The sequence below is a fragment of the Myxocyprinus asiaticus genome, chromosome 29, assembly GCF_019703515.2.
Source record: "Myxocyprinus asiaticus isolate MX2 ecotype Aquarium Trade chromosome 29, UBuf_Myxa_2, whole genome shotgun sequence".
In the NCBI taxonomy this organism is placed as follows: domain Eukaryota; kingdom Metazoa; phylum Chordata; class Actinopteri; order Cypriniformes; family Catostomidae; genus Myxocyprinus; species Myxocyprinus asiaticus.
In genome coordinates this window covers 34706088-34730772 of record NC_059372.1, presented here as the reverse complement: position 1 = coordinate 34730772, position 24685 = coordinate 34706088, and the positions used below count along the sequence as shown (strand labels likewise).

The 24685-nt window shown below is 38.0% G+C and overlaps 2 protein-coding genes across 2 annotated transcripts in view; one reads left to right on the top strand and one right to left on the bottom strand.

Moving 5' to 3' along the window:
- Window positions 1-7695, bottom strand: part of birc7 (baculoviral IAP repeat containing 7) — a 12410-nt gene extending 4715 nt beyond the window's left edge. The window contains exons 1-5 of the mRNA XM_051661820.1: window positions 7630-7695; window positions 5443-6022; window positions 3008-3107; window positions 2682-2763; window positions 2539-2578 (exon numbers count right to left, since the gene is read on the bottom strand). Coding sequence (XP_051517780.1) covers window positions 2539-2578; window positions 2682-2763; window positions 3008-3107; window positions 5443-6022; window positions 7630-7671 — 844 coding nt within the window. The 5' untranslated portion in view covers window positions 7672-7695. The remainder of the gene's footprint in view (window positions 1-2538; window positions 2579-2681; window positions 2764-3007; window positions 3108-5442; window positions 6023-7629) is intronic.
- Window positions 6593-24685, top strand: ddx23 (DEAD (Asp-Glu-Ala-Asp) box polypeptide 23). Its single transcript, XM_051661806.1, has 17 exons — window positions 6593-6670; window positions 7215-7396; window positions 7502-7603; window positions 7740-7833; window positions 7924-7989; window positions 18497-18635; window positions 19113-19246; window positions 19449-19561; window positions 20108-20251; window positions 20384-20609; window positions 21202-21347; window positions 21467-21644; window positions 22244-22486; window positions 22692-22843; window positions 22944-23052; window positions 23536-23710; window positions 24023-24685. Exons 2-17 carry the CDS (start codon window positions 7215-7217, stop codon window positions 24244-24246), a joined length of 2427 nt encoding a protein of 808 aa, XP_051517766.1. The 5' UTR covers window positions 6593-6670; the 3' UTR covers window positions 24247-24685.

The window sequence follows — 24685 nt, the reverse complement described above, 5'->3', positions numbered from 1 at the left end:
TGAGGATGGTCCTCACTAGTAAAAAGGTTAATAAAAGAGCCAATTAATGTCTTAATTTAAATTTTAAAATGGTAAAGGTGTCTGTAAGTGTGTAGTATTGAAATTAGCCTTAAAGAATGTTCCAGGTTTAATGCAAGTTAAGCTCAATCGTCACTCATTATGTAAGAAAAAGCAACAATCGCGGTTACAGTGAGGCACTTACAATAGACGTTAATGGGGCCAGTCCATAAAAAATAAAATACACATTGTTTCAGAAGCACAGCCACAAGATTACATTTTCTACATGTTAACATGATTTTATTGCTGCATTTACCAGATTACAGGAAATACAGCTTTACAGCATCATGACAACAGTTGTAATATTGGATATTTACACAGATAAGGTTAGTAAGTGATTTTATCACACTAAAATCATGTATAAAATAACATGTACTGTATAATGTTTACATCTTGTTGCTATACTTTTATAACAGTTTATTTTTAAAGTTTATTCACTGGCCCCATTCACTTACATTGTAAGTGCCTTATTGTAACTGCAGTTTTTGCTTTATAAACAGTATATATATATATATATATATATATATATATATACACACACACACACACACACACACACACACACACACACACACACACACACACTGGTGGCCAATAGTTTGTAATAATGTACAGATTTTGCTGTTTTGGAAGGAAATTGGTACTTTAATTCACCAAAGTGGCATTCAACTGATCACAAAATATAATCAGGACATTACTGATGTTAAAAACAGCACCATCACTATATGAAAAAAAGTCATTTTTGATCAAATCTAGACAGGCCCCATTTCCAGCAGCCATCACTCCAACACCTTATCCTTGAGTAATCATGATAAACTGCTAATTTGGTACTAGAAAATCACTTGCCATTATATCAAACACAGCTGAAAGCTATTTGGTTCATTAAATGAAGCTTAACATTGTCTTTGTGTTTGTTTTTGAGTTACCACAGTATGCAATAGACTGGCTTGTCTTAAGGTCAATATTAGGTCAAAAATGGCAAAAAAGAAACAGCTTTCTCTAGAAACTCATCAGTCAATCATTGTTTTGAGGAATGAAGGCTATACTATGCTTGAAACTGCCAAAAAACTGAAGATTTCATACAAAGGTGTACACTACAGTCTTCAAAGACAAAGGACAACTGGCTCTAACAAGGACAGAAAGAGATGTGGAAGACCAGATGTACAACTAAACAAGAGGATAAGTACATCAGAGTCTCTAGTTTGAGAAATAGACGCCTCACATGTCCTCAGCTGTCAGCTTCATTGAATTCTACCCATTCAACACCAGTTTCATGTACAACAGTAAAGAGAAGACTCAGGGGTGCAGGCCTTTTGGGAAGAATTGCAAAGAAAAAGCCACTTTTGAAACAGAAATACACAAAGAAAATGTTAGAGTGGGCAAAGAAACACAGACATTGGACAACAGATAATTGGAAAAGAGTGTTATGGATCTGAACCCCATTGAGCTTTTGTGGGATCAGCTGGACTGTAAGGTGCGTGAGAAGTGCCCGACAAGACAGCCACATCTATGGCAAGTGCTACAGGAAGTGTGGGGTGAAATGTCACCTGAGTATCTGGACAAACTCGGGCTCGGGACTCGGATCGACGTCATATCCATTAAAAAAAACAAGAAATCCGAGATGGATGCGTTCCTTTTACTCACAACACGACAAGTCGGAAAAAAAGATGGACACCTCCAGGAAAGTAATTGTTGCACTAGCTCTTTTGGAGTACAGAGAGCTACAAAATAAGTATGCTCTTCACCTAAGAGACCTCGAGGAAGATGACAGAAAGCGGAAAAGTATGTCAATGTTTCCGCGCATTTGATTGTATCAAAACATGTTAACCACGTTTTAATCGAACCAGCGGTGTAAACAAAGGGCAATGCCCTATGGAAGTACAAACGTATATTTGCAATATAAATTTGCCAAACTGTGTTATGTGTAAACGGTTTTACGGTTTGTAATGTTTGGCAGTGTTGTTGTAGCAACACTGACCATTGTTCTTGTAGCAGCAGCGACCAAGCCAATTTTAGCTGTACCAGTTTATAAACAACACATTACGTGGTAATTCACACATAACAGGATCGTAGCAACATGCCTATAGGCAACGGTAATACAGTATTGTGTATACAACTTACTAAATTGGACACAAAAAAGACAAAAGTGCTAAAAAAAAACTTTAAACCCACAGCATACTACAGTCAATGCTCTTCGTAGCCATCTTGCTTTCTGAACTCAGGGTCCTCTGAGTTCGTCCGACTATCCGAGTAGGAATTCCGACATCGGGGGGCGTTCCATTTGTCAGTTCCAGTCTCGGAACTCGGAAAATAACTCGGAGCTCCGACTTCCGAGACAAATGGAACGCAGCATTAAACAACTGTTATAGCTCCCACTTGTCCCACTTTAGTGACTGGCCCATTTTATTTCCTCTTTTATAAAAAATAAATAAATAAATAAATAAAAAGCCACATGGCCTGTACATACTTTTATTCACTTACCTGAGGTAATACTCCCTTCAGTTGATGACAGAGATCCACCCTTTAAAAAAGAAAACAGTTACAAACCCCAGAACGGCTTACAAAAATGACTTATTTGTTAAACATACAATAAACTTTTAATTAGTTACATCACTATTTCTCACCACTCTCTCAGTCATGTTGAAGTACGACTGCTGGATGTTACTCACATATTCCCGTCCTCTGGATTGAAGCAAATATTCACATCTTTTGAAGCATAAGACAAAAAGACAAAATGAACAATAATCAAACATGGCTACTTGAGAAAAGCTTACATAAAGTAATATATCCCTTTAGGCTTTAACTCACTAGTTATTCATTTAAGAATGTGAACATGTATTTATTATTCATTTACTGTATAGTGTTGTATTATTATATAATTTTGCAGAAACTTCTTGTGGCCTGTTTATATGTATATATATATATATAAGAGCAATAATTCAGTGCTCACTGTGGAAACCATTTGGCGTGTTCTTGCCAAGGGTCATCTCCTGGTTCCCAGTTCCTCAGACCACCATCACAAAAGAAACACTTCACATTGTCACCATGACCTGAGAAACAGAGACAATCAGTTAATAACATCTCACAATACCACAATATACATTGCAATTACAATACACATACCTATGCACTGTAAAAATGTTTTACATTACATTATAACAGCCGGGCCAAAATCGGCATAGACATTGAGGGAACACGTTCCCCCAATACACTAAAATAAATGACTTTTTTGATAGTATAGTGCAAATATAGTAGAAAAGTTTAAAGGTGCACTCAGTAACTTTTGTCTTTGTGTAATCTTGAACTTACACTGACACCTAGCGGCTTGGATGAAGCATCATATAAAATCAATAGTTTTCAGTTTCAGATATCATTGTAGAAATGTAGTATTTACAGTCAGCCATGATTACTTTAATCAATGAGTGAAAGTGTCAAATAACAGGAAGGTTACTGAGATTAAGTGAGTAGTATTCGGCTGGTCATGTGATTCTAACATGGCAGCCCCCATGTGCGGACCCTCTCCATGTAGAATAAAACAGCTTTTATAAGGTTACTGATATGACTGGAGTCTTTATTAATGTGAGTGCTCATGATTTCCTTCATATATCGCAAAATTACAATTCATGTCTTTAGGAGTTAAACTTTTTTAATGGGGAAAAAATTACTGAGTGCACCTTTAAGTATTTTCTAATAGGTTAGTTTAAGCGTAAACTTGAAATTATTAAGTAAATTCAGTATTTGTTCTCAGTTCAAGCATGTAAAAATGAATGCTCTAGCTTATAAGTAAATATTGTTTATGATTGATATGTTTACAATGCGTCATCATGTACCAGTCCTAAAATAGAAAACCTTGTCAGATTTATTTGCTAATTTGAATAAATTTCAGCTTCGGAAAGTTAAGTAAAATGTACTTATTTAATTTACTTGTGAAATCTATTCAGATTTATGCATGCACAAGGCTTGAATATTTCATGAACTTGCATGACTTCACTGTTTGTAAGTTTATTTACACTTGTTTTATTGTTGATTTTGTCGTTACATTTTGAAACGTTTTGTGAAGTCTGAAGTTCATGATCAAAAAAATTATCTGTTAATTGTTATCGTCATCGTGTTTTCTGCACCATGTGTTGAGGTCTGAATGTGCAGCTCTCTATCGTCTTTCTATTGCCAGTAATGCAAGGTGATGTTGTCTTACAGACTATATAGCATGCATTAAGCTTCCCAGTGGAAGGTTTCCATATGTCATGTGGTGCATGATTAAACGTGCTTATAAGGAAAGTTCAAAAGGTGAATTGTTCATATAAAATACTCATTTAAATTGTACTCAGTTTATTTAAGTACCATGTACATCAGATTTGTAAGTAAAAGTTACTGTATTAACTGAAATGTTAAAGTTACATTTACGCACTTTTAATGTCATAAAGTAGATTTTACTTAATTTTATACCATTAAACTTTACTACGAAAAACTGTGTGCAAAAACTTGTGGGAAAAAATGAAGTAAATCTTACCAGGTATTTTTTTTTTGGCTGATTCTTAAACTATCAGGCTACACTTGACAATCTCTTTTCTTGACTAATTCTCTATTTATTGTAGTGGTTTAATTAAAGTAAAAAATACAGTAATATTTAAACTGACTGAATTAACCTGAAAACATTATGTTACACTAATTAAAAATTATTTCTATTGGTGAGATCAGGTATAAATAGACTGTTTAAGTAACAACCTCACATTCTTTACAATGAAGTTAACTTTGGCACTACTTTGATTTTGCTTAACCTAAACTTTATGGCAGCAATATATATGTGTATATGTGTGTGTTTATCTATATATATATATATATATATATATATATATATATATATATATATATATATATATATATATATATATATATATATATATATTATTATTATTATTATTATTATTATTATTATTATTATTATTTAAGAAAACAAACAAATAGTGGCTTCAGATTAAAATAATTCAATGAACATATTCTGAACAGAACGTTTTTATAACCTTTTATCTATTTGAATAGCTTTTACATATTTCTATTACTATTTGACTGTATATTAAGGGACTTAATATTTTTCTTATATATGTGTAGCAGGCATTGTTACGCATTTTTGAGTAAACTAAGCAACAGCCAGAAACATTGCTGTTTTCAGAATAATAACTGTTCATCGCTCGCGTGCTCTCTCGTTCATTCCGCCCATTCACAGTGCGCGTGACTGCAGGGGCGCGTGATTGTGCGTCCAGAAATGAAAAGTGGCAAAGTTTCGCTGCTTCGGTAAATCGAAACCGAACAGAAAATGACAATCTTAACTTTATAAGAGAATAAAGACTCTAAGCCAACTTTGCTTCCTGCTTTATCGCCACATACCTGTGTAGAAAAAGCCAGCTCGCGCCAGCGTGTCCGGCTGCACTGATGCTCCGGTGGGCCAGTTGTGATAGGTGGTCAGTCTGTTGTCCTCTGACTCCATCTCCGGGTACACCGCCTGCCCGGACACCGCCTGTTCGTCCACGGACAGCCGCTGCAGTTGACTCAAGAGCTGTCCGTCCACAGAATCAGTCGAACCCAGCGGAACATTGCCCACATCTCTGCCCATCACGAAGCCGCATGTGGGAAAGTGTCTCTCATGTTCCCCGAGTGGGGTATCCCCATCAACCCAATGTCTCAGTATCCCATTACAGCAGAAGCACTGCACCGTATCACTGTATCCCAGATAGAGAAACCCAGCCCGGGCCAGCTCCGCAGGGCTCACCGGCGCATCTCTGGGCCAGTTTTGGAAAGTCTGTAGTCTCTCCTCCTCACTCCGCATCCCGAGCAGAACCCCCGCCTCCATCTGCGTGCTCCTCTCGCGTTCACGTCCATGATCTCCCCTCATCCTGCTCACCTTCCATAGTGGACCGTCCAAGTGTGCTTCAACCCCCCCTCCACTAACAATATAGCCTATTATTGCCTGTAACAGAGCACAGTTTGGGTTACTATACCAATACACATTTCCAGAATAGGCAGTGGTTAAAATGATCTGCCCTCTGGCCAAGCTCTGAATAGCATTCATACAATAGAAGCCTTTCATGGTGATCTCTAGCAAATTTGAAACTTTCACATACCTAGGCAATAGGCAACTTTATATTAAATATATATTTTGTACAATCCTAATTAAGACATTAATTGTATAATATAATATAATATTCCTAACAAAAAGAAAACAGGCTATTTTCCATGTCGACCTTTAACTCATCCATAGAAAACAGCTAGTAGATCTCTGTAAAACTGTTTAGGTCAATTACTTATCAATTCATAATTGAAAATGTCACAAAAAGGACAAGCTTTGTGTCTACCTTTTTAAAACAAAATTAAATAATACAATTAAAATGATGTTTCTATTAGTTCACACTGTTTTGAGTTTAATGATAAAGTCACCTATTTATTTGTTTATTCTTCTTTGACGATTTGTAATCCTAAAGATTTTCCAAATCGCTTTAAACTACGACTCCCATGATCCTTCACAGGAAGTCTGTCACGTGTTGGCGTGACGTCAAGCATCATGGCGGCTTAGGAAAACGAACAGGCTTCGCAAGCGTCGCGTTTTTTAACTCAAACGGTGAGGAATTATATGGATTTTATTCTCGTTTATTCAAAGCACGGTTAGATATATTATTCGCAACTTTAACTGTTTTAAACTATATTTTATAAAGACGTTCAGGTTTTCAACGGCTTTGTTTATTGGAGGGAGCAGGCCATTGCAGGGCTGAACGCGGTCACTGTTTCTCTCCGTGTGTTTATCATGTTTAAATACCAACATTACTAATACACCAGTGCAATATTGATTTATTTATGGGGTATATTTCACATTTACAGTTACTCTGCTATATAAATGTAATTATTACACTTGTTGTGTTTTAATGTGACTTATACCTTGCCTAAGCAATGCAAAATGTATTTTCCATTTAATTAAATCAAATCAAACATTTTGCATTCTGTTAAATGTCACACAGTGGTGGTAAAAAAATAAATACAAATGTTCAAATTATGAGAAAGCATGCACATTTTACTCATCCCCTGCGATCTTGCATCTACACACATAATCCACCCTCAAACTTCAACATAACTTTCCACTCAAACACACATTTTACTCTGTTTTCCAGATGGCTGGTGATCCCTCTGATAAGAAGGACCTGGACACCGCAGGGAAGGAGCGGGAGTCCCGTAAGCGTAGTCGTTCTCGCTCCAGGGATCGTGATCGTAAAGGGTCTCACGACAGAGAGCGTAAACGACACAGATCCCGTGAACGCAAGCGCTCCCGCAGCAGATCCAAATCTGCTGACCGGTATGTAGAGCTGTATATTCTTTACCCCAAATAATAATGAAACTTGTATTCATGTAAAGGAAAGTGTTGTTATGAACATACGTTTACTCTTTTCTCTGTCTTTAGAGATCGCCGTCAGAAAGACAAAGAAAGAGACAGAGAGAAGGACAGAGACAGGAACCGCAGAGACAGGGACAGACGGGACAAAGACCGGTCCAAAAAATCAAGGTTTGAATCATAGTTGCCTCACCAACCTTGTCTTGATTTGCCTGATATATGGAGACCACACACTGCATGTTGATGATACTGATGTTCGCCGTGATAATGCTGCAGTGGCATTAAAGTTTGTGCTCTCTCCTCTCAGGAGCACTTCTCCAAAATCCAGGGATTTAAAGATAAAGAGAGAAAAGGATGGGAAAAAAGAGGAAGATGATGAAGATGACAAGAAGAAAGACAAGGTGCCTCACTAGAATTAATTTGAAACTTGAAAGTTGCTTTTTTGCATTCTTTCGTCTTTTCCCTTATACTCTTTGTGTGCACACTTTCAGGTTCAGCCTTTGTCTCTGGAAGAGCTGCTTGCTAAAAAGAAGGCAGAAGAAGAGGCAGAATCAAAGGTAAAGAGATTTTAAGATGTATACACTACCAATCAAAATTTTGGACACCCTTAACTAAACTTATGATTCTCATTATCTTAAATGGTTTTGTGATGGATGAGCTGGACCAGATAGTGAAGGAAAAGCAGCCAACAAATGGCCAGCATACATGGGAACTACTACAATACTGTTGAAAAAGCATCCCAGTAGGATACCGCATAAAGTTGGTTAAGAGAGTGAGCAGAGCACAAATATCTCAAAGGGTGGTTAATTTGGTTGCTTGACCATTTTTAATTTTCCAATGTTTTTTTGTTGTTTTTTGAGTCATTACCTCTATGTATTGGTGTTGCAAAACCACCAGTTTTTTATTTTTATTTTACTTGATTTAACCACGACAGCCATCTATGTGTCATGGCACACAACAAATTTTGGTTATACAGCTGTTTGTGAAAAACTCCTTGGAACAAAAACTGATCTCTCGAGCACATTATAAGGTACATGTATGTATGTATATAAACATTTTGCACATTCTTGTTCCTTATACTTAGAACTTAAGTCTTAATGTAATGCTCAAGATTGCTTAAAGATCCACTTTTAGAGTCAGTTTATAATGGGAAGAGTCTGTCTTTTTTTTTTTAGGGGGTACCTAGGTAAGTATAGTGTGCATGCAGAACATTTCAGGTTTGAGACTTCTCTTATTTTGTTTTTATGAGGGTGAGAAAGTGCAATATTCTAAAAATTCCACTGACTTTTGTTGAATATCTCTGGTGGGGGACCAGATATGTTAACAGATATGTAACATTTCTAATAAAACATGTACTTGTAAACATGTAAAATACTGTTCATTTTTATGATTTGTTATGCATATATTACATCTGTTCATTTCTCAGAATGCATGAATAAAGTAGGCTTTTCCCCAGATTTCTACTACCCCTAGCTCTGTAACCAGTGGAATCTCAAACTGAATGCTACTATAGAGGACTTATTTCTGTGAAAATTTCAGGTTCCTATCTGGTCCCCCACCAGAGATATTCAACATAAATGTCAGGGGAATTTTTAGAATATTGCACTTTCTCACCCTCATAAAAACAAAATAAGAGAAGTCTCAAACCTGAAATGTAGAATAGTAGACTACTATTATTACTATTATTAAGGTGGAAAATAGTAATAGAGAACGAGTAGGTGTTTCAAAACTTGACTGCTGGTGTAAAAATGGATGTAGTGGGCTTGTTGGCTGTTAGCTCTTTCTTTAAACTTGTATATTTTTTTCCTGAACTCTTCTAGAGGTAGGTAGAAATCCGTTTTACGATTAATCGGTGCCGGTAGTTGCTTTTTGATTTGTAACTGGTAACCCCTATTTTAGACCAAATAGTTTTACTAAAAATGTATGTCCACATATGTGGACAGCAGGACTAAGTTGTGAAATTTTAAATAATACCAAGCTATAGAAAGTCTGTTTTATTTTAATCAAATTATGTTTCCAGGAGTGTTGGTTATTCATGTTTTTGAGACTTTACAGACATTACATCAGAAATGAGCATGATTAATTGTGATTCAAAGTAAAGGCCAGCATAATTCAATCGCTTCCAACAATGTTAAAATAAAATGTAGCATTATAAATTCTGAATCTATGTACTGAATACCATTGTCCATGTCTGCCAAACATGTTGAGTAGTCCTAACATCATCTGCAGCCTGAAACTGAACTTTTGGTCAGATTTTAGGAGTGAATGCACTTAGTTGCATAGGAAAGCTATAGGATGCTCCCTAATTAGTGAATTACTTAACCTCCAGTGTGCTGTCTGTCTGCACTGGTCTCAGAACAGTTTGAAATGCAACATATTTTCACCCTATCTCCACATACAGCCGTATACAACATTTACCAGCTTTTGAAAGCTTCCATTGATTCTCAATGTGATAATGCACAGTGAATATAGGATATTTAAGGAAAATGAGCCTATAGTCCACATATGTGGTCATTGCTTAACAGCGTGCCGTTTCATGGTTCTACTCTTGACTCCAACAGGTTTTAATGTAGAAACTTAATGAAGTTTCTCACCAGATGTAGTTTTGTTGCCATTTCTCCTAAAGACAAACTCTGCTGAGATCATGTTGTTTTGTCACATGACTCCGTACGTCAAAAGTCTAACCCTTTTATGGCAGCCTAGAGTTTCCTGAACTGAGATCAGTCAGTTTAAATGAAATTAAATTATGCATAGCCTTTAGCAAAGCCAAAACGTAATGTTCACGCATGTGGACGCGAGGTCTCAGTAGGATCTATATATATACATAAACACACATATACATACATACACAGTTGAAGTCAGAAGTTTACATACCCTTAGGTTGATGTCATTAAAACTAATTTAACCACTCCACAGATTTAATATTAGCAAACTAGTTTTGGCAAGTCGTTTAGGACATCTACTTTGTGCTTGACACGAGTAATTTTTCCAACAATTGTATACAGACAGATTGTTTCACTTTTAATTGACTATATCACAATTCCAGTGAGTCAGAAGTTTACATACACTAAGTTAACTGTGCCTTTAAGCAGCTTGGAAAATTCCAAAAAATGTTGTCAAGCCTTTAGACAATTAGCCAATTAGTTTCTGACAGGAGGCGTACTGAATTGGAGGTGTACCTGTGGATGTATTTTAAGGCCTACCTTCAAACTCGGTGCCTCTTTGCTTGACATCATGGGAAAATCAAACTAAATCAGCCAAGACCTCAGGAAAAAAAAATCTGGACCTCCACAAGTCTGGTTCATCCTTGGGAGCAATTTCCAAACGCCTGAAGGTACCACATTCATCTGTACAAACAATAGTATGCAAGTACAAACACTATGGGACCACGCAGCCATCATACCGCTCAGGAAGGAGACGCATTCTGTCTCCTAGAGATGAATGTAGTTTGGTGCAAAAAGTGCAAATCAATCCCAGAACAACAGCAAAGGACCTTGTGAAGATGCTGGAGGAAACAGGTAGACAAGTATCTATATCCACAGTAAAACAAGTCCTATATTGACATAACCTGAAAGGCTGATCAGCAAGGAAGAAGCCACTGCTCCAAAACCACCATAAAAAAGCCAGAACACAGTTTGCAAGTGCAGATGGGTACAAAGATCTTACTTTTTGGAGAAATTTCCTCTGGTCTGATGAAACAAATATGGAACTTTTTGACCAAAATGACCAATGTTATGTTTGGAGGAAAAAGGGTGAGGCTTGCAAGCCGAAGAACACTATCCCAACCGTGAAGCATGGGGGTGGCAGCATCATGTTGTGTGGGTGCTTTGCTGCAGGAGGGACTGGTGCACTTCACAGAATAGATGGCATCATGAGGAAGGAAAATTATGTGGATATATTGAAGCAACATCTCAAGACATCAGCCAGGAAGTTAAAGCTCGGTTGCAAATGGGTCTTCCAAATGGACAATGACCCCAAGCATACCTCCAAAGTTGTGGCGAAATGGCTTAAGGACATCAAAGTCAAGGTATTGGAGTGGCCATCACAAAGCCCTGACCTCAATCTGATAGAAAATTTGGCAGAACTGAAAAAGCATGTGCTGGCAAGGAGGCCTACAAACCTGACTCAGTTACACCAGTTCTGTCTAGAGAAATGGGCCATAATTCCAGCAACTTATTGTGAGAAGCTTGTGGAAGGCTACCCTTTGACCCAAGTTAAACAATTTAAAGGCAATGCTACAAAATACTAACAAATTGTATGTAAACTTCTGACTCACTGGGAATGTGATGAAAGAAATATAAGGTGAAATAAATCGTTCTCTCTACTATTATTCTGACATTTCACATTCTTAAAATAAAGTAGTGATCCTAACTGACCTAAGACAGGGAATGTTTTCTACGATTAAATGTCAGAAATTGTGAAAAACTAAGTTTAAATGTATTTGGCTAAGGTGTATGTAAACTTCTGACTTCAACTGTATATATATATATATATATATATATATATATATATATATATATATATATATATACAGTTGCAATCGAAATTATTCAACCCCCTGACCAGCAATACATTCTGGTGATGTGAATTAAAACACATCAACTAAAACCTCAGTAAACAGTCAAAGTAAGTTTTTAATACACATTTGAGTGATTTTGAGAACAAAGTTCAATTTACCCAAATTTTAAAATAAAAAAATAACTAATTATCTCCACAAATGTCATGTCAAAAATATTCAACCCCCAAAGTCAATCATTTGTGGAGCATCCTTTATCCTTAATAACAGCAAATAAATGTTTCAGGTTAGTGTTCTCAGGCTTCGGACACCTCTCTATTAGAATTTGTACACATTTCTCATGAACAAAAGCTTCCAGCTCATTGACATTCTTTGGTTTCTGTGCTGCCACTGCTTCCTTGAAATCCCAACAAAGGTTTGCAATGGGATTTTAATGATGGACTGAAAGGGCCATTTAAGGACATTCCACGACCTATCCCTGAACCAGATTTTAGACAACTTGGATGTATCCTTGGTGTTATTGTCTTGCTGGAAAGTCCAGTGATCACCAAGCTTCAATTTACACACCGAAGGCATCACATTTTTCATGCCAAAATGGCCTGATACCTGAAAGAATCCATGGTGTCAGTCACATAGTCAGGATAGCTGTTTCCTGCAGCCACAAAACACCCCCATAACAGGACTGACCCACCTCCATGCTTGACTGTGGGGATGGTGTTGTTCTTGTCATCACCTTGTCATCTTACTCCAGATGTACTGCTGACCCATGGGTCTAAAACTCATTTTCTGTTTAGTGTCATACATCTATAAAACCTTCTTCCCGGACTCCACAGGTCTTTCCTAATTACTTCTTGAATATTCAAGTCAACATTTCCCTTGGTGAAGTTTTGCTTTCTTCCACACCCCAAGGAGGTTGCTGTTGTACCATATTAAAAAAATTTATGAATGGTGCTGCCAACTTTGGCTATTGGAAATTGAAGTGCCTTGGAAATGTACTTTTAGCCATGGTCTTTTCTTGTGTAATGAAATAATCTCCTCCATTAGCTTTTGAGGCGTATATTAAATTGCATTTTTTGCATAGAAATACATTTTTGCTTACAATGCTAAACTTAAATTTTAAAACTTAAGTGCCATTGCAGATTGATGACTTAATTTTGTTTTAAAACAATTACTTGTGTAGCCTTACATATTTAAGGAACAGCTACATGCAATAGGGGTTGAATAATTATGACATGGCTGTATTTAAAAAAAAAAAATCCTGCTATTTAGAAATATTACATTATATATTCACACTATGACTTTAAATGTGTCACTCAACTGATATAGATGTGAAGTTTAAAAATTCTGGGTCATCAGAAAAGCTTGCCTTTGTAAATCCTTACTGTCTTGGGAGGGGTTGAATAATTTTGATTGCAACTGTATATAGATATATACACACTCTCACAGACCACTTTATTAGGTACACCTGTACATCTACTTATTCATGTGATTATCTAATCAGCCAATAGTGTGGCAGCAGTGTAATGTATATAATCATGCAGATATGGGTCAGGAGCTTCAGTTAATGTTCACATCAACCATCCGAATGGGGAAAAAATTTTGATGATAGTGATTTAGACTGTGGCAGGATGGTTGGTGCCAGATGGGCTGGTTTTGGGTATTTCTGTAACTGCTGATCTCCTGGGATTTTCATGTGCAACAGTCTCTAAAGTTTACTCAGAATGGTGCCAAAAACAAAAACAATCAGTTAGTGACAGTTCTGTGGACGAAAACGCCTTATTGATGAAAGAGGTCAACAGAGAATGGCCAGACTGGTTCGAGCTGATAGAAAGGCTACGGTAACTCAGATAACCCCTCTGTACAATTGTAGTGAGCAGTAGGCTTGCCACGGTATACGGTGTTACCAGTTATACTCGGTACATAAGGCAACACTGGTGCAAAATTTTATACCGGTAAACATTATGAAAGAAACTTACTTAATGACAGCAGTTCCTGTATCAATTGCCAAACGAATAGAATTGCCTACATAAAGTCGCTTTTCACTGGCAGCAATTTTTCTGTGTGCCCTTGTCTTTCAAGAGTTTATCATAAAATGCAGAGCAGACCAGTCTAAAATTAAGACATACGAAAAGCATTGCCTTCATGACTGTTACACTGAGTCGAGATTTATCTGGTGTCCATGCTGTGTTCATTAATGAGAACACACGCTCCACAGATGCAGATGTCCCAGGCAGGCATAAAACAAACTCCGCAACCTTGGCTAAGACTCTGAAGTTGATGGTCTTGCTCTCCAGCTCATGGAAAATGTCTGTCCATCTCTCAGACACGGCCATCTTGTTCATGTTCCACTCAGTGATGTGACGAGTGACAATGTTTTCATGCAAGCCCACTCATCAAAGAGCGTGGTAATACTCTGCTCATGTCACCAGCATGTCACCAGCTTCAACCAGGGCATCCAACTGCTTTTTAATGTCAGAGGGTATGAATGATTCCTCCAGCCTGGCCTGCAAGACTTTTCTCAGGTCATGAATGTGCAAAGCGTCTTCTGTGGCTGATGTGTTGTCTTGCTCTACTATCTCCAGTGCACAGTTAAAAGTGGCTGAATGCTTGAGTGAAAATGTGTAGTATTCTTTCAAGAGCTGGACTAAGAGAGAGGAAATGTGTGTTGCCATGCTGCAGTAATTTCTGATAGTCCAGCTGCACACAAGTGAGTACGTTGCATATGACAGCTTCAGATTTGGTGCAGGCAGGAGAAAATGTTGGCTCATACAAATTCATGATCAATTTCGCAGTGCAGTCAGCCGACCTGAAACAATGGCAATGCACAACAGAATAAGCAAAAAGTCCTTCACTTGCATGCACCTTGTCAGATTCAGAACTTTGCTTCACAAAAAATCGCTAACACTTGGTGTGGCACACTTTTAGCAGCATCCACATGCTTTTTTGTATGAACATGCTGCACGATGTCAGCGCGGCCTCCACGGGTGATGGAAAAGCGAGCTCCACAAATCTCACACCTCACTTTACTAGGCTCTGTCTGTGACTCCTTTTATAGAAATGTAAACTCTTTTTGACGATACTCATTTAATGTACAGTACATGTACGCTTCCTTGACATTTTTCCAGCCACAGTTTTATCGGTGTGGCCTTTCCAACTGATTCTTCAATCAGTTCACTAACTGGATGTCTATTGATAGGGGATTGTGTTTGGATAGTTTAATCCAATCATGTACTTCAAATAACACGGTGTAATTTTATTGGTTTCACAAGCCGTATCTTTGGCTACCTTTGATTAGAATACTCGTGACTGAGAAAGCCACATATGCGATAGAGAAATTTTAGGAGAGGGGAAATACAGGACAAAACACGATTTTACCAGAATAAGTCGGGACACTAGAAAAAGTGCTTAAGTACGGGACTGTCCCAGGAAAAACGGGACGTCTGTCCACCCTAGATCAATGCCACTCTGTGCACGTCTTTTGTCATGTTTCCATCAAAAGTAGGAGAATTTTGTCAAATATTTAGTCAAAAATATAGCATTCGAGTGCATGATAATAGTTTCCTTCATTGTGATTCCAAAACACCAGTAAACACATATTCATGACGGAAGATGGAGAGAGACTCAAATGACTGTGAGGAAAAACTGCAGCACTTTTAAAAAAAACTGTAATATAAAGAGAAATACACTACATTCATGTAAAGCCTTTTCTATAAAAAAAAACAACACACACAAAAAACATCATTGACATGTACAAAGACACCTAAAAGGTCAAATTAATTTTTAGTGATACCATTTTAGCACGGTAGTCAAATACTATAAATGGATGAGCCCAATTTTAAACGGAGAGCTCTTTTCGTTGAGCTTTAAAAACAGAAAAGGCATATTCATTACAGGGAAGAAAACCTTTAACGGAAAAAATAGCTCCATTGATTCGTTCTTTTGGGAAAGGTAGTGTTTATTAGAAGGAAACGTGGATATTTTTTTTCTTTCTCCCTGGTCGTAGCCTTTTCCATTAGGCCTATTTGTTGGGGCTGTTCGCAACAAATGCGTATTTGTGTCCATCAGTGCTGTTTTTCAATGTAATTATGTTCTAATCGGACCTCTTTGACATCTGGCAGCTTGTCAGTTAAAAAATAACAAAACACATCTCGATACACCTGCATTCTGCTTGTTGCATCTTATGTTGCTTTAGCTCAAGGCGCATTCGGCGCCAAGAAGATCATTATCGGAATGAATGAATGTATGATTCCCATAAAAGAGTGACATCTCCCATGGAAAGCCAACGAGCTGCATTACCACTGCTGGCAAACATGGCAAAAAATATTTGTGCATTTGCGCAACAAGCACCACGTCTGAAATGGAACAGAATGAAGTGACCCCCCCCAAGAGATCACTGCTCAAGCCTGAAAAGGTGGACATGCTGTACATATTTATTGTTTGGCATGTTTGTTTTGTACATAGCCTATGTTGGTTGAGGTTTGTTGAACAACACAGTTTAATCTGATTGCACTTTATTTTTTCAGTTTAATTTTCATTTAGTTTAAATAAAATTAAAAGTTTGAAATCAAGCTGCCTTATATTATTGTATAGACCACCGAACAACGACAATTACACCATAGCACCACTGAGCGTCCAACTAACGGTATAACCGGATTTGAACGCGGATACTCACCGTTATGAAAATTATGACATCGTGGTAAGTCTAGTGAGCAGAATAGCATCTCTCAATGCACAACGTGTCGAACATTGAGGGGGATGGGCTACAACAGCAGAAGACCACGTTGAGTTCCACTTCTGTTAGCCAAGAACAGAAAACTGAGGCTGCAGTGGGCCTACCATTTGTGTACCTCAGTAGAAATCCAGATTTGTTAGACCAGGCGATGTTTTTCCAATCATCTACTGTCCAGTTTTGGTGAGCCTGTGCCCACTGCAGCCTCAGTTTCCTGTTCTAAGCTGACAGTAGTGGTACCCAGAGGGGTTTTCTGCTGCTGTAGCACATCTGCTCCAATGTTCGACATGTTGTGTGTTCAGAAATGCTTTACTGCATAGAACTGTTGTATCCCAGGAGATCAGCAGTTACAGAAATTCTCAAACCAGCCCATCTGGCACCAACAATCATGCCATGGTCCAAATCACAGAGATCAAATTTTTTCTCCATTCTGATGGTTGATGTGAACATTAACTGAAGCTCCTGACCCATATCTGCATGATTTAATACATTACACTGCAGCCACACGACTGGCTGATTAGATAATCACATGAAAAAGTAGATGTACAGGTTTACCTAATAAAGTGGCCGGTGAGTGAGTGAGTGAGTGAGTGAGTGAGTGAGTGAGTGAGTGAGTGTGTGTGTGTGTGTATATAGATAGATAGATAGATATATTGACCTATTTCATGTGACGTCACTGTATGACTGCGCCGCCATGTTTGTGAACAAAATTCCATATATCTTCATTGTGCTGCACTGTGGGATGCGGCAAAAGTCGGTGAATTTTTTTTTCTATTTATAAATCTTGCATAGGTGATACAGCAGTTTAATTACCAGAGCCAAAATGTAATTTTCTTTCAATAAAGTTTTATCTTTCAAGTGACACGGCTTAATTTCGCCAAAGTTAAGCAGCGATGAAGGGGGAGAGTGGGGATAAAAACACTGGTGGGTCTTTGCTAATTTAATCAGACATGTCAGTTATCTGTACACGTGTCAGTTATATTTATAACATCATCTATTCGGATACAGTTAAACTGGAAATGCACATAGGACAATGTTATTCATAACACCCAGACTGAATAAAGGTATGTGATAATTGTAACATGTTGTAATAAATAAAAAGCACTATAATGTGATATAGTATATATTTAATGTGTATAGACTAATGTTAGTCAATAAACAACACATCATAAGATCATGAAGCACAGACTTTATTCACACTGCCAGACTACAATGTAAACATATTACTCTTATTCACTACTATGTCTCAGTTGCTTTGTGTATTCTTCATGTTAAAAGCAGGTCTTACATTCATACAGATGAGTTTTGTAATATTGTGACCAAATCAGAGCAGAACACAACACAAACATTTGTAACTTCAGAATGAGAGATGTTTATGGGGTCAGTGTGTGCACTCGCTGGTCACACAACAGACTTGCCTGGGAAAAGTGACGTCACTGAAACAGGTGTGTATATATACACAAAACCCTTCATCTGATGAATACACAGGCTATAAAAAACTTAATATGTTAAATACTCATGTTAAATACATTTCATCTCAAAATAAGAGTCCCTGGTGTATTTTGGGCCTGTTGATAGTTAAAAGTCGTGCGTTATATTTTTTTCAGGTTATTATTGGGATTTTGGTTCTGGAGTTTCATTCATTTTGAATGCGTGTAGCCTCTGTCTGTGCCTGTCACAGTAAGGAAAAAAAGAAAAAAAATTGATTAACATTCTGTAAATTGATTTTAAATTCTATTGGTTTTTTTCCACCACCTTAGTTATCAGTATCGGCAAAATTCACTATCGGTTGACCTCTAAACTCATCCTCCCATTGCAGCCCAAGTTCCTGTCTAAAGCAGAGCGGGAAGCTGAAGCTATCAGACGAAGGGAGCAGCAGACAGAGGAGCGCCGAAAACAGCTGGAGGAGGAGAGGAAGAAACGAAGAGTGTTTCAGGACACTGGGAGGAAGATGCTTGGTGAGAGACTGGAGGGTTAAAGACATCTGTAGAAACGTGTTTGTATTTAAAGTCAACATGAAACAATGTTTGCAAACCATTTTACTTCGTTTATGTGACGTATTTCAGAGTGCAACGGGATATTCAGTGAGAAAATATGTTGGGCAGGACTTGATTTTAACCATCAGGAATTGATTGGTTTGTGAAAAGTGGGCGTTACATACCAGACTTACCAGTTACATGCCAGGTGGTTGGAGGGAAGGGGTTGAAAAAATAAAAGGGCTTGGTGATATCAGCTGAAAAGGAAAGTCATTTGAGAAAATAATCTATAATAAATAATATTAATAGCACCAATGAATCATGTACAATAAGACCAGGAACGTGTTAAAGAGGTAAATAATTTTAATTACATTTTGACTTTGTGCACTGGTGAAAGTCATTGGCGCAGTCATGTCTGAACAATGAATTGATTCATTAATGGATTGATTGAACTTGCAGAGGATCCTCAGGAGAGAGAGCGACGGGAAAGAAGGGAGCGAATGGAGAGGGAGAACAATGGGAATGATGAAGATGATGGACGGCAGAAGATTCGAGAGGAAAAAGACAAAGGAAAAGAGCTGCAAGCCATAAAGGTTCAAACTAATCAGTCATTTACAAGCATCATTCTTTAGAGTAATCTTTTTTAAAACAGGATTTATTTAAATTTTTAAAAGGAAACATCAACCATTTAACACTTTTCACTCATTGTGAGGTAAACAGTGGGTGGACAAAAAAAAATATTTAGTGGTTATGTGTTTCTGATGACTTGTGAACCAAGATTTATTTTGTCTTTAGGAGCGTTATCTTGGTGGAATGAAGAAACGTCGACGCACACGTCATTTGAATGACAGGAAGTTCGTCTTTGAGTGGGATGCGTCTGAAGACACATCAACTGACTACAATCCACTGTGAGTCTCTCCTGGGACAGCTCAAATAACCGCACTGCTGTGTAGTTTACAATTATAAGTCCACATTATTTTGTTCATTTTATTGCATTGTTTTTGCTCTCAGGCCTTATATAAGACCATATATAAGACCAGTTATTGGATTGCATTTATGCCACCTTTAAAATGTCTGTGAAAACTTAAGTCTCATCATTTGGCAACAGACTGCTGAGGGCAGTAAATGAAGAAAAATCTAATGACAATGATATCATAAATTGTGCTGCTTTAGCTCAGATCACGCAAAAAACCCCACTATTTTTCAGGCTGGTTCAGCCTGCTTCAGCATAATGCGCATGCATGTTCTGGGGTTGACTGACAGGTGATGTCTGTAGGATGTCTGTAGGCAGGACTTCCTTTACTACATCTGTTGGGCGTTCTAATTTCTCCCATTCGTTGGTCTGTCTCTGCTAAATAGTCTCTGCTGTTCATTCAGTATGTGTGATAGAAAAGCCATAAAGAGTTGTAAAAAGAGTCCTAGTGTGCATGTTTAACTGTTGTTTGTGTGTTTAGGTATAAAGAGAAGCATCAAGTTCAGCTCTATGGCAGAGGCTTCATTGCCGGCATTGACCTCAAGCAGCAGAAGAGAGATCAGTCTCATTTCTATGGAGACCTGATGGAGAAGAGACGAACCATTGAGGAGAAAGAGCAGGAGGAGTAAGCCACACACTTATCATTTGACCTATGATACACATGTATATTAATTAACTTCTGCTTAATTTACGTTTCTAATTCAACCAGATCTGCTGTACTTTAAAGTTTCATGTTAATGAATTGTGTCTTCTTCAGACTGCGTCTCAAGAAGGTCCGAAAGAAGGAGGCTAAGCAGCGCTGGGATGACAGGCACTGGTCTCAGAAGAAGCTAGATGAGATGACGGATAGAGACTGGAGAATCTTCAGAGAAGACTACAGCATCACAACCAAAGGAGGCAAGATCCCCAACCCCATCCGCAACTGGAAGGAGTATGCGCTGCCGCCACACATTCTGGAGGTCATCGAGAAGTGTGGCTATAAGGTCAGCTCCATCATGTTTTATGCACAACAGATTAATGTGCTTTTTTTTTCCTATGTGTTCGGTCCATTTTTCAATTACGATATGATCCCGCAAGTTCAATGTTCTTTTAAAAGTCGAGTCAGTTCACTCCGATATTTTCTATGTAAGCAATAGGGAAACAAGTACAGCTCCTTATCAACTTGAATGGGGAAATATTGAAATTGACAACTCTTTAAGATTAATAAATAAAACAAATTAAACTAGCAATAAAATCTGACAAATTGTAATTCTTCCTTTAGTGTAATCCACAGTATTTTTCAGGCTGGTACCGTTAGAGTAAACAAACAGGCGATGCCTCTATCAAAAAGGCGATTGGGTCTTTTTATTGAAAGGCAGGACTTTCATTTCTAAAGCTGCCATACTTCCTGTTAAGATTTCTCCCATTCATTGCCCAACGAGTGGTCTGTTTTTTCCCCTTTATATTATCTCTGGCGAGTTTTACTTATAATGTACAGAATTATTCTCTGAGCAGTTATGAAATGGTTGGCTACATGTTACGTGTGTACCTTGAATGTATTTACCACTAATTACATTTTTCTTCCCCTTTAATCAGGACCCCACACCTATCCAGAGACAGGCCATTCCCATTGGTTTACAGAACCGTGACATCATCGGTGTGGCTGAGACTGGTAGCGGTAAAACCGCCGCCTTCCTCATTCCATTATTGGTCTGGATTACCACTCTGCCTAAGATTGACAGGTGAGAGCTCACTTAACCAACTACCATTCTGTCATACTTTTACACGGCAACACTTGTTTTGCATAATCAGATCAAATGTGGAAAAGTCTCCGTTAACCATATCTGCGTGTTGACTGTAGAATTGAGGACTCCGATCAGGGACCGTATGCTGTTATTCTGGCCCCCACTCGTGAGTTGGCCCAGCAGATCGAGGAGGAGACCATTAAATTTGGCAAACCGCTGGGGATCCGGACGGTGGCTGTTATTGGTGGAATATCCAGAGAAGATCAAGGGTTCAAACTCAGAATGGGTTGTGAGGTGAGAATTAAACTGCCTTTGTTTGTGTGACAAAGGGAACTTTATCCCTGACAGGCTTTAAAAACAAAATAAGTGAATGTATAGTTAAAGTGTGCATATTCTTATCATCTCTCTTCTAGTTTTATTAAAGGTATAGTTCACCCAAAAATGATAATTCTCATCATTTACTCAACATCATGCCATCCCAGATGTGTATGACTTTCTTTCTTCTGAAGAACACAAACAAAATTTTTTTAAAAGAATATCTCAGCTTTGTAGGTCCATACAATGCAAGTGAATGGTGGCCAGAACTTTGAAGCTCCAAAAGTCACAAAGGCAGCATAAAAGTAATCCATGTCTTCAGAAGTGATATGATAGGTGTGGGTGAGAAACAGATACGTCCTTTTTTACTATAAATCTCCCCTTCCACATTCTGAAAATTAAAGTGGAGATTTATAGTAAAAAAGGATTGAAATTAGAGCTGGGCGTTATGGCCAAAAATATTATCACGATATTCTTTTTCATATTGTACAATATCAATATTTATCATGATATACATTCACAATAGATGTCACTCCATATGCTTCTAGACCTGATCTTAATTTTATCTTCTTCCTCAGATTGTCATAGCCACACCTGGTCGTTTGATCGACGTGTTAGAGAACCGATACCTCGTCCTGAGCAGGTGCACATATGTGGTACTGGACGAAGCCGACAGAATGATTGACATGGGTTTTGAACCTGATGTACAGAAGATTCTAGAATACATTCCTGTGACCAATCAGAAGCCAGACACAGATGATGCTGAGGACCCTGAAAAAATGATGCAGAACTTTGAGTCTGGCAAACACAAGTACAGACAGGTAACGGATACAGTCATCACACCCTTATCTTAAAACTCTGAATCGCCTTTTTGAATCCATTTGATATAAAAAATGATGTAAAAATGGATCAGTTATACATTCTGAAATGAAAAACATCTTTTTTTAAACCTTTCTTTTCCTCTTTTTCCCCGCTTAATTTTTTTTATTTCATGTTATCGCCTTTTTTTTTTTTTTATCTCTCCAGACCGTCATGTTTACGGCCACTATGCCTCCAGCAGTGGAGCGTTTGGCCAGGAGTTATCTCCGGCGCCCCGCGGTGGTGTACATCGGTTCTGCAGGCAAACCTCACGAGAGAGTGGAACAGAAGGTCATCCTCATGTCAGAGGGTGAAAAGAGGTCAGAGCGAGGTCACATTAACCAGTAGTCTTTTATATGCATACATGAGCAGATGACAAATTTTACTTAACTAAACATTTTCTCTGTGTTATGTAAACAGGAAGAAGCTGTTGGGTGTTCTGGCGAGTGGCTTTGAGCCGCCAATCATCATCTTTGTTAACCAGAAGAAGGGTTGTGATGTTCTGGCTAAGTCTTTGGAGAAGATGGGCGTAAGTACACAGTGTTTATTATTATCATAAAAAAAAAAATATGCCATGAGGTTTTTCTGTCCCGTGTTGAACGGGAAGTTTGGGCGGGATTTGGTTTGCATCACAGCCATAAACCATGATTTTCTACTGGCTGGTCATTTGCAGGGGGAGGAACATTCTCATTCTATAGAGCATTTAATTGGACAAAAATCTGTGTAGTGCAAGATGAGTCATCAATATTTTCCTGAAAGAGAAAGACTTCATATAAATGTGTATAGCTGCTAAAATGTTTAGGAGAACATTAGCATATAGATGGCCTCAATGCTGACAGACATTAACTGAAAGTCACAAAAATCTAGTGTTGATTTTATGTACATTGTGAACCATAAGTGGAAACATTTTGTTCTATACATTCTTTTCATCCTAGTTGTTTTGAAATAACTTTTACCAGATGTAATCAAAAATGAACTATCAATCTTTCCCTTCCTCTATTTTCCCCTGCAGTACAACGCTTGTACACTTCACGGTGGTAAAGGACAGGAGCAGAGAGAGTTCGCCCTGTCCAACCTGAAGGCTGGAGCCAAAGACATCCTGGTGGCCACAGATGTGGCAGGCAGAGGTATCGACATCCATGACGTCTCCATGGTTCTCAACTATGACATGGCCAAGAACATCGAGGGTGAGTGTTAACAGCTCTGTGACTTCAGCCTTCAACATTTGCGCCTTTGCTCTCAGTTTTTGTTGTGCAGTTATGATATGGGGCTTCCTGTTTCTCTGTGATCAGTATGCATCCTAATAAACAAAGGTTAGATCGTTTGGGTGCAACCGAGGTTGAAAAAATAAGGGGCATTAGACAGTTTGATCTGTTTATAGTATGTAGCTCAATCTTATTACAATGTTTTATAGTGTAAATATAAATGTTTTATTTACACTGGATAAAAAGTAAACATTTTGCTTAAAGATTAATGTTTGACTTTGCTCCTTTTGCCAGATTATATCCATCGTATCGGCCGAACAGGTCGTGCTGGAAAGAGTGGTGTGGCAATGACCTTCCTGACCAAAGAAGACTCCTCTGTGTTCTACGACCTGAAACAGGCCATCTTAGAGAGCCCGGTGTCCACCTGCCCGCCCGAGCTGGCCAATCACCCTGATGCCCAGCACAAGCCTGGCACTATCCTTACCAAGAAGAGGAGGGAGGAGACTATCTTTGCCTGAGCCAAATCACCAACTACACATGGCTCTTTTCTTTCCCATTCAACTCAATTTTCTATGTACATCTCCTGATTGTGCTGTTTCATGAAACCAGATTCTTTATAGCTCTTAAATATCCTGATAAGAAACCCCAGTAAACCATACTGCAGTTTTCTGACAGATAGACAAGTCACTGACTAGAGTTAAAAAAGTGTAGAATACCATCCCTTTTTTTTTTTTTTTTTTATACAGTCCATTGGATTGTGTTTGTGACTTTTACATTGTGTAAAAATATTCATTCATTGTTAACCTGTACACCAGAGTGCATCTGTAGTCATTTTCTGTCAGAGCATGAGGAAAACTGTTCATTCATTCTGTGGATTAATAATAAAGTCCTTTTGACAGAACAATGCTGTTTTTTCTTTCTGAAGTCATCATGAAATAAAAAAAAAAAAGAGCCCAA

Excerpts from the sequence above, each read along its gene's own strand:
- ddx23 (XM_051661806.1), top strand. The coding sequence starts at position 7,215 with ATGGCTGGTGATCCCTCTGATAAGAAGGACCTGGACACCGCAGGGAAG. Across the intron at positions 18,636-19,112 it reads CACTGGGAGGAAGATGCTTG|AGGATCCTCAGGAGAGAGAG; the intron begins GTGAGAGACTGG and ends TTGAACTTGCAG. Across the intron at positions 21,645-22,243 it reads AACTCAGAATGGGTTGTGAG|ATTGTCATAGCCACACCTGG; the intron begins GTGAGAATTAAA and ends CTTCTTCCTCAG.